Source organism: Chiloscyllium plagiosum, unplaced genomic scaffold (assembly GCF_037043375.1).
Source record: "Chiloscyllium plagiosum isolate Xiang-an unplaced genomic scaffold, Cpla_swu_hap1 HiC_scaffold_7, whole genome shotgun sequence".
In the NCBI taxonomy this organism is placed as follows: Eukaryota; Metazoa; Chordata; class Chondrichthyes; order Orectolobiformes; family Hemiscylliidae; genus Chiloscyllium; species Chiloscyllium plagiosum.
The window spans coordinates 21,853,283-21,869,773 of NW_028270145.1; the positions used below are offsets into that span (position 1 = coordinate 21,853,283).

A 16,491-nucleotide genomic window follows, 5' to 3' on the forward strand; every position below is an offset into this window, starting at 1 on the left:
CCATCTAACTCTCCAGTTGAGGGTAGGTATTCTCCTGTTGTCAATGTGGATAGCACTTGCTAGCAGCATGCTGAGCCAAGAGGCACAGGGTAACAACTGGGGTAATGGGGAGCTGGGCTATTCTTCCACCTCCAAGGTATCGAATTCAGTTCTCAGGCCTGGTTGAGAGGAACTAACTAACTGCTTTCTTGTTTCATTTTGTGATGCAAATACCAATGTCAAAGGTAACAAAATGCAGAAACATGAAGGAGCTGGTAAGGCCTTCAAGCTAATTCTGCCATTTGATAAGAGTTGTGTTCTCAATACCACTTCTCTGCCTTGATGATATTCCAGACCCAGCCTCTAGAGCTGTCTGGAGAGGAGTGTTCCATAGCCTAAACAACCCTCTGAGAGAGAAAAAAAAATTTCATTCCATCTCATTTTTAACCTGTATTCAGTACCTGTCGTTTCTCCCACAAGGGAAACCACCTTCCCAATGTCCACCCTATCATGTCCCTGCACGATCTTTCCTTGTAGAGTTGGCCTCATTTTACAGAGTTGGATCCTTGACTTTAAAGAGCTCATGTTGCACAATCCAACATGCCTGCTCAATCAATGATTCATCATATTCTTTATATTAGGATTCTTAGTGAGTTCACTATTCACTATAAGACTCAGGTACAAAGTGTTACCATGCCAACCTCACACAGCAAATAACTCTAAATGCTTTACTGTGAATACTTATACCAATTCTAGTTTTCAATGCTGACATTCCATATCTATTATCATTAATTTACAATGCATTAAAAGAAATGCAATACAGACTTTAGAAAAAGTGGAGCCAAAAAGATGTACTCATGCTTGTCAATCTCTCCCAGTGATACTGTTACCATGGTTACACAATCCACCTGAATGCTTTATCACCACAAAACGGTGTCTTGGTGTCCTAAACGCTTGAATGAATGGGGTCTCTAGTTCTTCAGCATTTCATATTCTAACAAGCCTTTCTTGAGCAGAACTGGAAGCTGTAGGAACCCATCTTACATCAAACCAACTAACTATCACCACTATCCCACACACCCCCACCCCGACCCACCTATCTCAGTGAGATTGCATAGGGATTGCATGCCCATAGTCCCACACATTCACCGGTGAGAATACTGATGTGTAGATCTCATTTGTGCCTTGCTTTTGCCAAATTTCCTGGAACAAGTTGGATGTGTGACTGTTTCCTGCCTTGTAGTGTTGACGATGGCGAGTAATTGTGTCCTTCCTTGGCAGGGGAGCAGGTTGTATATTCATTGAGATGGTGGAAGGCTGTCCAGCTTTTCCTGGTGTGTCTGATATCATGGAGCAGCTCCAGAGAATCTGGGCAGTAAGTGACTTTGGATATTGTGTTAACCCGGGAAGACACCATCACTGGGGTTTGAACTCCATTCAGGCTAAGGGAGGGAGTGAATCTCCAAACATTGAAACGAGATGAAGGGCCTTGGTTTGAACTTGGCCGAGAGCAGGAGAGTGACTCCTTCTTATTTCCCACAATTCCTTTCAGGTCACAACGAGGCAGGGCAGCAGCGGTCTTAGAGTTCAGAGACTGTAGTGACACGTAATGTCACTTGACCTTGGTTTGCATTTGCACAGATTGGCACAGGCCTATTTCCAGAAATAAATCTGGAAAATAGGATTCCCGTCCGTCTGAAACTCGGTGGGGTCAGTGGGATCTGAGACCCTCTCTTTTGTCCATTACTATGGAGTTCAAAGTACAGAGAGTGAGGTCCCCATTGTCGATGATGAGTCTGAACTGTGCTGGAACTAGATGCACCAATGTAAAGGCTTTGAGAGGGCAGTGTGTGGTCAACATTCCAATCTGACTGGGGAATCTCTGTTTCCAGGTATTGGGACTTCCCACAGAAGAGAGTTGGCCCGGAGTCACAGCACTCCCGAACTATCGCACAGGTAAACCTTTTAAAAATCAATCATCCATGTGGAAAGATCTGTCATGAAGGGGTCAGTCTGAGTGAGATATTGGGGTTCAGTCTGTGATATGTTGGAATGCAACCTCACTGATACATTGGGGTTCAGTCTGGGTCATATATTAATAAACTGTCTGTAATGTGTTGCGCTTCAGAATGGGTGAGATATTTGGGTTCAGTCTGAATGATATACTGGGATTCATTTTGGGGTTCAGTCTGAGTGATATTGGGGTTCAGTTTGCAACATCTGTGGTTAGGTCTAAGTGATGTATTGGGCATTCAGTCTGTGTTATATAATTGGGATCAGTCTGTGCTACATGAGTTTTCAATGGGGGTGAAATGTTGGGAATCGTTCTGAGTGATGTTCCTTGTTGGGGTTCAGTTTTGAGCTGATCTATCAGGCTCACCTACAGTAATATATTTGGGTCTGGCTGGGGTGGTGGGTGTAAGTACGTGTTTACTTTTGTGTGTGTTGGTGCTTGTGTGCATTCTGTAAGGGTTGGTATGTGAGAGTCGATGTGTGGGTATATAGTGGGAAAGTTTCTGCTAGATTATTTGGGGTATTCTATGTGGGCTATATGTTTACTTCTGTATGTGTGTGCTGGGCTGGAAAGAGTTATATGAATTGGTTTGTGTGTAGGCATGGGTGGATATACTGATGATGCCATTAGATCAGTCCTGAAATGTGCTTCCTCCTTTATTCTTCGCAGAGCACTTTATACTTCACCCACCTCAGAAGCTGGGCCAGGTTTGGAAAAGGTGAGTGCAGTTTTGGATGATTCTACACCAGGGAGCTGCCGTCTGGGATCGGTGACACTGGCACGTTGAGTGAAGAAGCTGTCTCTCCATGTTCCTATTCCTTTCCTGACTGGTTCTCATTTTTCAGATCTTAGCTGTTCCTGAGTTTGAAAAAGTGCCACTGAAATATGTGTGGAGTATATCACCAGCTTAATCCAATCTCTCAAAATCTCACCTTCCCCCTCTTTTCTCTTGCCCCTGTTTCTTTCTGACTCACTCACCCCCCATTTGTTTCCTTCTCTTTTTCTTCCTGTTTATCCCTCCCCCTCTTGCAGATACTTTTCCTATTTTGCCTGTGGTGTTAGGGGGAGCTAGTCTCTGTCTCAAGAGACAAGATGCCTGAGAGATCCAATTGAAGATCAGTATTAGTGACCAATAGAACCATTGATTGCTCATCTCTGTACCATCAATAAGTGATGGAAAGAGTTGTCAGTGATGTCCAATATCTGTGGCAAGTGAACAAAAGCTGCAAAACTCAGCACTCACTCGTTTAATGGAATCATAGAATCTCTCAAGCATGGAAGCAGACCATTCAGCCTATCAAGTCCACACCGACCCTCCGAAGAGCATCTCACCCAGATCCAACCCCTACCCTATCCTTGTAACCTTGCATTTCCCACGGCCAATCCACCTAACCTACATATCTTTGGACTGTGGGGGTAAACCCACGCAGACACGGGGATAATGTGCAAACTCCACACATAGAATTGCCCTAAGCTGGAATCGAACCCGGGTCCCTGGTGCTGTGAGGTAGTAGTGCTAGCCACCGTGCCACCCCATTTCTGACTGGCATCAATGTGAACATTGTTGATGATTCTGACAAAGAACCCACAAGTTCCCGTTATTCACCTGTGAGCTGCAACCAGCTGTGAGATCACCCTAGTCTCTTGAGCAGATCCCTGGAAGGATTGAAACTCCCAGAGGTCAAAGTTGGTGAAGTCTTTGACTCCACTGGGATCAGTCGGCAGTTCTTGTTCCAGCAGGCTGCACATGTCTGACACTTATCGTCACGACTTCCAACAAATTGAAGACACTCCTCTTTTGGCTACAGACACACTGTATTGGGTATCGTCTCCTGCAAGCTGCATTCCTTTGTTCACCTCGTCTCTTCTGAAGAGATTCTGGTCTGTGAGCAGGCATCTGCTGCTTTTGCTGCTGGTCTGCTCATTCTCATCTGAGGACCCATACAAAGCACTCTTAGTAGCATGCGTGTGGATCTGAGAATGCATAGATCGCAACACATTTGAGTGAAATTTTCAATTTCACTGCCAAACCCCAACATACAATCAAATCAGTGCAGTTACCCACATTTCTCCTCCCTCGATTTGTGTCCCTCTGTCTCTCTGTCGCTCTCCGTCTGTCTCTTAATCTTGCTCTCTATGTTCTTCCTCTATTTCAAATACACCTTTGTTTCTCTCTGGCTGTGTCTTTCTGATTGTTTTATCTCTGTTTATTTGTCTAATGAAGACCTGAACTTTTGAATTCCTCCTCTGGATCTCTCCACCTGTCTTCCCAATTTTTGAAGTTTTTCCTTCAAACCAGCTTCCTTAATTTGACCTCCTAATCTCTTCGTGCAGTTCGGGGCCAGGTTTTATCTGCTGATGATCCTGGGAAGTGCTGTGAAACACTTTACCATGTTAGAAGAGGCTCTATAGAAATGCACGTTGTTGGTTTTGGAGTGTGCTGGTGGTGTTTTTGCTGCAGTGTTGCCTTCTGTCTCACGTAATGGTCCTTTCCTTCCCTTTGCTCAGATTAGGCCTGGTCCCTCAGGCGGAGTCTCTAACATCGCAGCTCCTCCAGTGCTACCCACGGGACAGGAGCTCTGCCGAGGATGCCCTGGCACATGAATACTTCAGCAGCCTACCCCCTGCTTTGTTCCAGCTCCCCGACAGTATGTATACCTTCCTTCCTGTCACACCCTGACGTTGGCTCTGCCTCACCAGCAGTTCAATAAATTATTGGGATTGGGTCAGCGATTGTCAAGGAGAGTGGCATCAATGGAAATGTAAGCAACAAGGAGAATTGTCAATCAAACACTCAACAGCTAAAAAAGAAAATCATGACGCGTAATCATAAAGAGAAGGAATTGTAGAACATTAATACATTCAGAATGAGAGGATCATAATTAAACTTTGAGTAAACTATAACATAATGTGACTAAATACTCCCCGAACTGGTAAATACTGACAGACTGGGAATGACTGAGTCAACGTCTGGGTGGGTTACAGGGTTATGGATTTTATGTTATTTTCCAGTCCATTCAGTGATACTGTGTGATAGAATCCATGCCAGTTCTGATTTATACTTTTCATAGGAGCTTTTGTTGCCATCCCTCCTGTAGAGGTTGTAATAAGGTCAGCCATGTTGACTTCATAGACTCTGAGCTCCCTGATTGGCGCTGTTAATCTGGGTTCAATCAAGAAGCCCTGGCTGACAGATAACTGAGCTTGGGGAACGTCACTTGAGTGAAGGTAATTGCACAGCCTCACTCAGGGCATATCCTGGACAGGGGGACACTAGGTCAGCCCACAGCAAAGTGTCAAATCAGTGTCAAACCTTGGTCAAATGGTGAACATTTTCTTCAGGATCCAAGCTATTATAGTTGCTGCCGATATATGGACTTGAGACAGCAAGAGTCCCACTGGACCTAAATTGATTCAGAGAACTAATCGCCTGTATCCAGGAGAGTGCACATCTTGGAAAGTCCATCGACATCTGGTTTGGAACAGTTAAAATACTCAGCAACATCCAAATAAACGTCTGGTTAATTGGTCACAGAGTTCTAATGGACCTCTACACTGGCGGGACTGTTTTAGTGATCGCAGAACCAATCTTTTAACAAAATTCACTTTGCACACTTAAGTTTGCACAAGGTCTTGGCTGGACTGAGAATGTTTATGAAGAGAATGTTTTTTTTTTATAGATATTTTTATTAGAAATTTAACATTTTTACAAGTTTACAAAAATAAACAAAACTCTCAGATATAAACATTGATATACAATTAGCTCAAATATACAATAACCAAAATTTGACAAAAAAAAACAAAACAACAAAAAAAAACGAAAAGGAAAAAAAAAACACAAACAAACAAAACTCAACTATCTACTAATCTAACCTACAACTAACCAGGGTGTATATTTAAGTCTCTTACATGCTCGGGATGTGTTAACATCAGATATGATAAAACCCGTATTCGTGCGGGATTCCTCCCCCGAGGGGCCGCGGACCAGCCAGGTTTGTAATCTCAATTAAATAAAAGCCCTTGTTAGGATAGCCGAAATATCTGTATTTATGTAATTCAAAAAGGGCTGCCATATTTTATAAAATAATTCGGTCTTTCGGTGCACCATATTTGTAAGGAAGTCAAGGGGAATACATTCCATAATTAGTCTGTGCCAATTTGAAAGTCCAGGGGGGCCCTCCGCCACCCAGTTCATCAAAATATTTTTCCTTGCACAGAAAGAAAGAATAGAAAATAGTCTCTTCCCGTACGTGTCCAGGGAGGGAAAGTTCGAAAAGCCCAAGAGGAGAGATACGGGGTCCACTTTTATTTCCGTTCCTAAAATTTCTGTCAGGGTGCTTGCTACTTTAGTCCAATATCTACGGATCTTATGACAGGTCCATAATCAATGTACAAGAGTGCCCACCTCTATTTTGCATTTAGGACACATTGGAGATGCTCCTGCCTTAAATTTTGCCAATCGAACCGGTGCTATATGGGCCCTATGAAGTATCTTCAGCTGGATAGCCTGGGTTCTGTTACAAATAGTAATTCTTCTAGCATTTTCCCAGATATCATTCCACGTTTCTGTGGAGATTTCTAGTCCCAGATCCTGATCCCATGTTTTAAGCAGATTATCCATATCTCCCGATACTTCATCATGTAGCAAATGATAAATATTACTGACGGAAGATACCCCCACTGGTTGTAGGACACTACATTCTCTATCGGATTTATAAAGACTATCTAATAACGTAGTCTTCTTCTGTATAAAATCTCGAATTTGGAAGTATCGAAAGAGGTCTCCATTGGGTAATCCGAATTTCTGACGCAGCTGTCCGAAAGACATCAGGACCCCATCTTTAAATAAATCCCCGAGACATGAGATACCCCTGGATCTCCAGAGTTTAAAAGTGGCATCTGTTAACCCCGGTTGGAATTCCCATGCTCCCACTATCGGTGCATAGGGGGATGTTTTATGTGAATTACCCTCATTTTGCCGCATTATATTCCAAGCCTTGATTGTATTCAGTATTATAGGGTTTTTACAGTGATCTGTAATGATTTTCCTCTTGTCTGAGAATAAAAGGTTAATAAGTGGGTATTTTACTTGAGAAGCCTCGATGTCCAACCAGATTGATTGTGGATCAGACAAGACCCAATCAGCTATATAACTTAATAGGGAACTTAATTGATATTTCCTAAAATCTGGGAAGTCCAATCCACCCCTTGCCTGTGGAAGCTGTAGCTTCTTCAGCTTAATGAGGGGCCGCCTATGGTTCCAGATAAAGGAACTCAGCCAGCCGTATAATTTACATAAAGCTGTCCTCGGCAGCATCACCGGAAGCATTCTCATAGGATATAGGAGACGGGGCAGGATATTCATTTTGATTAATGCTATTCTACCCAACCAGGAAATTGGCAGGTCTCCCCATCGCTGGAGGTCCTGCCTTATCCTTTCCAATAAATACACAAAATTAGCCTTATACAACTGACCAAATACTGGGGTAATAAAAATGCCTAAATATAAGAAACCCTCCAGGGACCAGCGAAAGGGAAAAAGGGAACCGTCCGCTAAGCGGGGTATCACAGCAAGACCACCCATTGGCATAGCCTCCGATTTTGAAAAGTTAATTTTATAGCCTGAGAATGCACTAAATGTATTAATAACTTGGATTAAGTGAGGTATGGACATCAGAGGGTTACTGAGGAATAGAAGAACATCATCTGCATAAAGGGTAATCTTATGTTTACCTGTACCAATCCTTGGGGCCACTATATTAGGATCAGCTCGTATAGCTTCTGCTAGTGGTTCAATTATTAGCGTGAATAACAATGGCGAGAGGGGACATCCCTGACGGCAGCCCCTACCCACACTGAAGCTATCCGAGCCTAATCCATTGGTAACCACAACTGCTTTGGGATCACTATACAATATTGAGATCCATTTGGTAAACACCTGTCCAACACCAAACCTCTCCAATGTGTAAAACAAATATGACCATTCGACCCTATCAAATGCCTTTTCCGCGTCTAATGAAACCACTACTCCTGGTATCTTTCCCTGATGACAAGCTTGAATCATATTCAGAGCCCTTCTAACATTATTGGATGATCTACGGCCCTTAATAAACCCCTCCTTTATAATATGTGGCAGTATCCTTTCTAATCTCAGTGCTAACGTTTTAGAGAGGATTTTAAAATCTACATTTAGCAAGGATATTGGTCTGTAAATTTGTACAATCTTCTGGGTCCTTTCCTTTTTTAAGGATAAGAGAGATATTTGCCTCTTTCAGCGAAGGCGGGAGACAGCCCTGACTATATGCATAGTTATACATATCCATAAGTGGACCAACCAGTATTTCTGTAAATTCTTTATAGAATTCAGCTTGGAAGCCATCTGGGCCCGGCGCCTTACCATTTTGAAGGTGCCTAATTGCATCAACTATTTCTTGGGGTGTAAGAGGAGCATTTAGGACCGATACTTGTTCCGGAGTTAGGTCTGGAAAAGTCAAATTTTTAAAAAATGACTGCATCCTCTTCGTCCTATCTTCACAATCCTGTGATTTATATAACTCAGAATAGAATTTTCTAAAGGTCGCATTAATCTTTTTATGATCATGAGTCAAAATACCCGTACTTTCCTTGATAGACATAATAGTCTGAGGGGCCTTTTTTTTCTTTGCAAGAAATGCTAAGTATCTACCCGGTTTGTCGCCATATTCATATAACCTTTGCTTTGCAAATAATATTTCCCTCTTAGCCTTTTGAGTAAGTGTAGTATTTAGAGCTGTCCTAAGAGCTGTAATCCTTTGCAATTTAATAATAGAGGGTCTATCAGTGTATGCTGTTTCAGCCGCTTTTAAGCAGGCTTCAAGCAGACGCTGTTGTTCTCCCTTTAATTTCTTCTGGGTCGCTGAGTAGGAGATGATCAAGCCTCGCGTGTAAGCTTTGATGGTCTCCCACATCATTGACGGGTTGCTAGCTGTACCTGAATTAATTTCTAAAAAAGTTTTAAATTCTTGAGAGAAGTACTTTACAAATTTACTATCTTTCATTAAGAAGGGGTCCATACGCCAATGCCGAGGGGATGTCCCACTGTTCCTCGCCTTAGTTTCCATATATACAGCAGCGTGGTCAGAAATTGCTATATTACCTATTTTACAGGATGATATGGAATTTAAAAAAATTGAGGGGGCAAAAAACATATCAATTCTGGTGTGACATTTATGTGGATTAGAGTAGAAAGAAAAATCTCTACCCTGTGGATGAAGACATCTCCATACATCTACTAATCCTAATTCTTTGTTCAGATCCATCAATTGTCTAGATCTGGGAGATACTCCTGCAGTACTCTTGGGAATCCTGTCTATTTCCGGATCCATAATACAATTAAAGTCTCCCCCTATAATTATATGACGGGCATCAAAAGCCATCAATTTTGAAAAGGCTTCCGTTATAAATTTAAAGGGGTGTGTCGGGGGGCAGTACAAATTTAAAATCCCATATTCCTCTCCATTTATGAGAGCTTTAATCAAGATATATCATCCAGATTCGTCTTTTATCTGCTTTAGGGTTTTGAAAGGGAAATTCTTCCGAACAAGAATAACAACTCCCCTGCTTTTTGAGCTAAAAGAAGAAAAAAAGGGCTGATCAAATCCGCCCTGTCGTAATTTCAAGTGTTCTTTATCTGACAGGTGTGTCTCCTGTAGGAGAGCTATATCAACTCTTTCCTTCTTAAGATTTGATAATATTTTCTTCCTTTTAAGTGGCGAATTACTCCCCTTGACATTCCAAGTGCACCACTTAACCGATTGATCAACCATAATCCTCTGGGCCAATCCGAGACCCCTCGGGAGGGGGAACCCTATCCAGAACATCCCGAGCATGGAACATGTAAAATTTACAAAAATAAACCCTCTTTAATACACCCACAACAATACAGTAAAAAACTATTTCTAAATAAAAAAGATATAAAACGTATCTAAGTGGAGACTTTCCCCCTTGTTCCCAGGGGGCATCACTTCCTCTCCAAAAATCCCTCATATCCTCTCCCAACCAATGCCCCACCCTTGACCCAGGCACTCCTCAATAAAATGAGGAAAATTCAAATATAATACAAAGCTAGAGTTAACAGTGAGCACCTCACCCCCACCCCTACCAACACCTGGGTATATTTGGTAATGTTAATACCATATATAAACATATAACTATAAAATTATAAAATTACCAGTTCAACAAATAATAATTAAATATGATAATACAAAATAACGAAGGGAAAAACAACCCCGCTCCTAAAGACAGAGGTAAAATCGAATAAGGTAACCACCTCCCCCCACCAACATTAACCAAATCCCCCAGCTTATATATACATATATATATACACATACATATATATATATATACATACATACACACACACACATATACATACACCCCTCATATATACATAAAATAATAACAGAAAACAACTCCAAGGGGGGGGGGGAGAAAATCAAATCCCTCTCCCCACCCCCCATAATAATATTAAGCAATAAGGTAAGAAAAAAAAAGGGAGGGGATATAAACCAAAACGGGGGGGGGGGGGGGGGGAAGGCAGACCAACATCCATTATGTCCTACAGTTTATCTAAGAGAGTCCAAGAATTCCTTAGCCTTTTCTGGTGATCCAAAGTTATATACAGATCCTTCATGGTTAAAGCGTAACATCGCTGGGTAGCGTAAGGAGTACTGTACATTTAAGTCCCTTAAACGCTTCTTCGCCTCGTCGAATGCCTTCCTCTTTCGAACCAGAGCCGGGGAAAAGTCCTGAAATAGCATGATCTTGGATCCTTTGTAGATCATAGCTTGGGGGTCTTTTCCGAGATTTCTAGAGGCTTCTAGGAGTATCTGCCTCTCCCTGTAGCTCTGCAGCCGGAACAGGACCGGGCGTGGGCGCTGGTTCGAGCCGGGCCAGCGTATTGCGACCCGGTAGGCCCATTCCACCCTTACCTGGCCTGATCCAGCTTGCAGATTTAAAAGTTGTGGCAGCCACTGCTCCAGGAATGCTGTAAGCTGGCCTTCCTCTTCCTCCTCGCTGCTCGAGAGTCCGGACCTGATCCACGGCCGATTGAGCGGTTGTCTCCGAGGTCGCGGCCTTTAGCTCCGCCCCTCCGACTCGGCGTTGAATTTCTTCAATTTCACGGTCGTGCTTCTGCAGCGCGGCCGAGAGCGACTCCCAACGATTCCTGGATTCGACGATAAAGGCATCGATCTTCGAGTCAAGCTTGGAAAGCATTTCTGCAAGGCTTGCTACTGTTGGTAAGTCCCCCGGGGCGGCTGTGGACGCCTCTGCTGCAGCTGGAGAGTGTGGGGGAGGGGTTCCTGCTTGCTGAGAGCTGCGGGCTCCCTTCCCTTTAGTCATTTTAACTTAGGATAAAGTTGCTTAAATGTAATGTTACACAACTAATTGAGTTACTAAACTATTAAAAATGATTTGTAAATGATTTGGTGAGCTTGGTAGGGGGTAGGTGACCCACTGTGCCCAAGTCTTGGGAGGAGCACGATAGACTCAGTCTTACTGGGTCGCCGCCATCTTGGATCCCCAAAGAGAATGTTTAAGGGTATGACTTTGGTTCCTGTCTCTTATGAGAAGCAGCTGATTCAGTTACCACTGAGAGTAGTTGTTTCTACAGTAGTGTGTTGAGGAACCAACTAGAGTTCTTTAGAGACACTTTAGATTCAGCATTGTTCTGATTCCAGCTGATATGGGCATGGTTAGGAACATGGGACTGGGATATCATAGCAATTACGGAAACATGGCTCAGGGATGGGCAGGACTGGCAGCTTAATGTTTCAGGATACAAATGCTACAGGAAGGATAGAAAGGGGGGCAAGAGAGGAGGGGGAGTGGTATTTTTGATAAGGGATAGCATTACAGCTGTGCTGAGGGAGGATATTCCTGGAAATACATCCAGGGAGGTTATTTGGGTGGAACTGAGAAATAAGAAAGGGATGATCACCTTATTGGGATTGTATTATAGATCCCCCAATAGTCAAAGGGAAATTGAGAAACAAATTTGTAAGGAGATCTCAGCTATCTGTAAGAATAATAGGGTAGTTATGGTAGGGGATTTTAACTTTCCAAACATCGACTGGGACTGCCATAGTGTTAAAGGTTTAGATGGAGAAGAATTTGTTAAGTGTGTACAAGACAATTATCTGATTCAGTATGTGGATGTACCTACTGGAGAAGGTGCAAAACTTGACCTACTCTTGGGAAATAAGGCAGGGCAGTTGACTGAGGTGTCAGTGGGGGAGCACTTTGGGGCCAGCGACCATAATTCTATTCGTTTTAAAATAGTGATGGAAAAGGATAGACCAGATCTAAAAGTTGAAGTTCTAAACTGGACAAAGGCTAATTTTGACGATATTAGGCAAGAACTTTCGAAAGCTGATTGGAGGCAGATGTTCGCAGGCAAAGGGACAGCTGGAAAATGAGATAACAAGAATCCAGAGAAAGTATATTCCTGTCAGGGTGAAAGGGAAGGCTGGTAGGTATAGGGAATGCTGGATGACTAAAGAAATTGAGGGTTTGGTTAAGAAAAAGAAGGAAGCATATGTCAGGTATGGACAGGATAGATCGAGTGAATCCTTAGAAGAGTATAAAGAAAGTAGGAGTATACTTAAGAGGGAAATCAGGAGGGCAAAACGGGGACATGAGATAGCTTTGGCAAATAGAATTAAGGAGAATCCAAAGGGTTTTTACAAATATATTAAGGACAAAAGGGTAACTAGGGAGAGAATAGGGCCTCTCAAAGATCAGCAAGGCGGCCTTTGTGTGGAGCCACAGAAAATGGGGGAGATACTAAATGAATATTTTGCATCAGTATTTACTGTGGAAAAGTATATTGAAGATATAGACTGTAGGGAAATAGATGGTGACATCTTGCAAAATGTCCATATTGCAGAGGAGGAAGTGCTGGATGTCTTGAAACAGTTAAAAGTGGATAAATCCCCAGGACCTGATCAGGTGTACCCGAGAACTCTGTGGGAAGTTAGAGAAGTGATTGCTGGACCTCTTGCTAAGATATTTGTATCATCGATAGTCAGAGGTGAGGTGCTGGAAGACTGGAGGTTGGTAAATGTGGTGCCACTGTTTAAGGAGGGCGGTAAAGACAAGCCAGAGAACTATAGACCGGTGAGCCTGACCTTGGTGGTGGGCAAGTTGTTGGAGGGAATCCTGAGGGACAGGATGTACATGTATTTGGAAAGGCAAGGACTGATTCGGGATAGTCAACATGGCTTTGTGCGTGGGAAATCATTTCTCACAAACTTGATTGAGTTTTTTGAAGAAGTTACAAAGAAGATTGGTGAGGGCAGAGCAGTAGATGTGATCTATATGGACTTCAGTAAGACGTTTGACAAGGTCCCCCATGGGAGACTGATTAGCAAGGTTAGATCTCATGGAATACAGGGAGAACTAGCCATTTGGATACAGAACTGGCTCAAAGGTAGAAGACAGAGGGTGGTGGTGGAGGGTTGTTTTTCAGACTGGAGGCCTGTGACCAGTGGAGTGCCACAAGGATCTGTGCTGGGTCCACTACTTTTTATCATTTATATAAATGATTTGGATGTGAGCATAACAGATATAGTTAGTAAGTTTGTAGATGACACCAGAATTGGAGGTGTAGTGGACAGCGAAGAAGGTTGCCTCAGATTACAACAGTATCTTGTTTCAGCTGGGCCAATGGGCTTAGAAGTGGCAGATGGAGTTTAATTTAGATAAATGTGAGGTGCTGCATTTTGGGAAAACAAATCTTAACAGAACTTATACACATAATGGTAAGGTCCTAGGGAGTATTGCTGAACAAAGAGACCTTGGAGTGCAGGTTCATTGCTCCTTGAAAGTGGAGTTGCAGGTAGATAGGATAGTGAAGAAGGCGTTTGGTATGCTTTCCTTTATTGGTCAGAGTATTGAGTACAGGAGTTGGGAGGTCATGTTGCGGCTGTACAGGACATTGGCTAGACCACTGTTGGAATATTGCATGCAATTCTGGTCTCCTTCCTATCGAAAACATGTTGTGAAACTTGAAAGGGTTCAGAAAAGATGTACAAGGATGTTGCCAGGGTTGGAGGATTTGAGCTATAGGGAAAGGCTGAACAGGCTGGGGCTGTTTTCCTTGGAGCATCGGAGGCTGAGGGGTGACCTTATAGAGGTTTACAAAATTATGAGGGGCATGGATAGGATAAATAGAAAAAATCTTTTCCCTGGTGTGGGGGAGTCAAGAGCTAGAGGGCATAGGTTTAGGTTGAGAGGGGAAAGATATAAAAGAGACCTAAGGGGCAACTTTTTCACGCAGAGGGTGGTAAGTGTATGGAATGAGCTGCCAGAGGATGTGGTGGAGGCTGGTACAATTGCAACATTTAAAAGGCTTTTGGATGGGTATATGAATAGGAAGGGTTTGGAGGGATATGGGACGGATACTGGCAGCTGGGACTAGATTGGGTTGGGATATCTGGTCGGCATGGACGGGTTGGACCGAAGGGTCTGTTTCCATGCTGTACATCTCTATGACTCTATGATATTACTACAAACAAATCAGATCACAGACTAAAATCTGGTCTGATAGATCATATTTTCATTTTTTTTTTAAATGGTAGTTTTTCACTGACAACTAAGCATTCAAGGCTCAAGATTTGGTTGTAACAATATAAGTTAAAAACAAACAAAAAACAATAAAATAAACTGAGCTATCAAAATATAACATAGTTAAAAAGATTTCAAAATGCACGGTAAAACAAATTCCCATCTACTTTCCAAAACGATCAATTTACGGTTAATCAAAATCCAGGAAAATGTTCCTCCCCCATCAAGTATATAGGTTTGACATAACTGTTCCTTCTCAGTTCCTACCCTGAAATATGAAGTGTTTTCCCTTGAATGCACATACAACGGCGAGTTTAAACTTTCCCAGTTTTAAGCATACACTCCCAGCCTGGAATTTTTACAAACTGCTCTCTTTCACTGAGAGAACTCAGTTCCTTAACTGCTCTGAACAATCTTTCTTTTCTCAGGAGAGTATGATTGCATCTGACTTTAGTCAGGTCTCCTTCAAACTAAACCCAAAAAGATTTTGAATTTATTTTAAAATAAACTTGTTCATCTTAGATTTGCTACAGCTAATGGTTTGATTCTTTTTCTATTCTGTTGTAAATTCACACAGCGTAAACAAAGTTCCATTTATACTCTAGCAGTTCTTGCAGCTCCCTGCTATGTTCTGGTTTATAATCATGGTTCTGGAAAGACTGACACAGTTAATTTTTAAACCCCTTCACACAGACCAACACCCATATATCACTAGTTTGAATTTCAAACCCTTAACAAAATGACATTAGTATATATGAATTACATACCTTTTATTGCTTGTCCCCAGTTGCCCCGAGAAGGTGGTCGTGAGTTGCCTTCTTGAACAGCAGCAGTCCAATTGGTATAATTAGACCCACAATGCTGTTAAAGAGGGAGTTTCATGATTTTGGCCCAGTGACAGTGAAGGAACAGTGATATATTTCCAAATCAGAATGGAGGGAACTTGTAGTGGTGGTGTTCTCATGCATTGGCTGCCCTGTCCTTCCAGATAGGTCCAGAAGGTGCTGTCTTAGGAAACCTGGTGAATTTCTGCAGTGCATCCTATAGATAGTAACAGGAGCAATGTGTACTGAGCATCGATAGTGGAGGAAGTGGATATTTGTGGATGTAGCGCCAGTCGAGTGGGCTGCTTTGTCCAGAATGGTGTCAAGCTTCTTGGGTGTTGATGGATATGCACCCATTCAGGGAAGTGGTGAATATTCCATCACACTGCTGACTTGGTAAGTCAAGAACTGAGTTACTCAGAGATTCCTAGCCTCTGAACTGCTCTTGTAGCCACAGTATTTATATGGTGAGTCCAGTTGAGTTTCTTAGAACATAGAACATAGAAAAGTACAGCACAGAACAGGCCCCTAGGCCCACAGTGTTGTGCCAAGGATTATTCCTAATCTAAAGTAAAATAACCTAGCCTATGCACCCCTCAATTCACTGCTGTCTATGTGCATGTCCAACAGTCGCTTAAATGTCCTTAATGACTCTGCTTCCATCACCACCTCTGGCAATGTATTACATGCATTCACAACTCTCTGTGTAAAGAAATGGTAAGCTGTTCAATGGTAATCCCCAGGATGTTAATAGTGGGGGACTCAGTAATAGTAAAGCCGTTGGTTAGATTCTCTCAAGTGGAGATGGTTTTTTCCAATCAATTGTGGGGTGCAAATGTTACTTATCAGCCTAGATATTGTCCAGATCTTGCTGCATTTGAACATGGACTGCTTTAGTATTTGAGGAGTCATGAATGGTGCTGAATATTGCACAATCATTCGCAAACATCCCCACTTCTGATCTTATGACAGAGGAAAGGTCATTGATGAAGCAGCTGAAGATGTTGGGCCTAGGACACTAACCTGATGAATTCCTGTAGCGATGTCCTGGAGCTGAGATGACTGACC

The 16,491-nt window shown here is 42.6% G+C and overlaps 1 protein-coding gene across 6 annotated transcripts in view; it reads left to right on the forward strand.

The window, feature by feature from the left end:
* The window catches only part of cdk15 (cyclin-dependent kinase 15), a 44,487-nt gene that overhangs the window by 15,856 nt on the left and 12,140 nt on the right, over positions 1-16,491 (forward strand). For all 6 annotated transcript variants that reach the window (XM_087988824.1, XM_087988821.1, XM_087988822.1 and 3 more), the window contains 4 exons: positions 1,261-1,354; positions 1,872-1,935; positions 2,663-2,711; positions 4,502-4,641. In XM_087988824.1, coding sequence (XP_087844950.1) covers positions 1,261-1,354; positions 1,872-1,935; positions 2,663-2,711; positions 4,502-4,641 — 347 coding nt within the window. The remainder of the gene's footprint in view (positions 1-1,260; positions 1,355-1,871; positions 1,936-2,662; positions 2,712-4,501; positions 4,642-16,491) is intronic.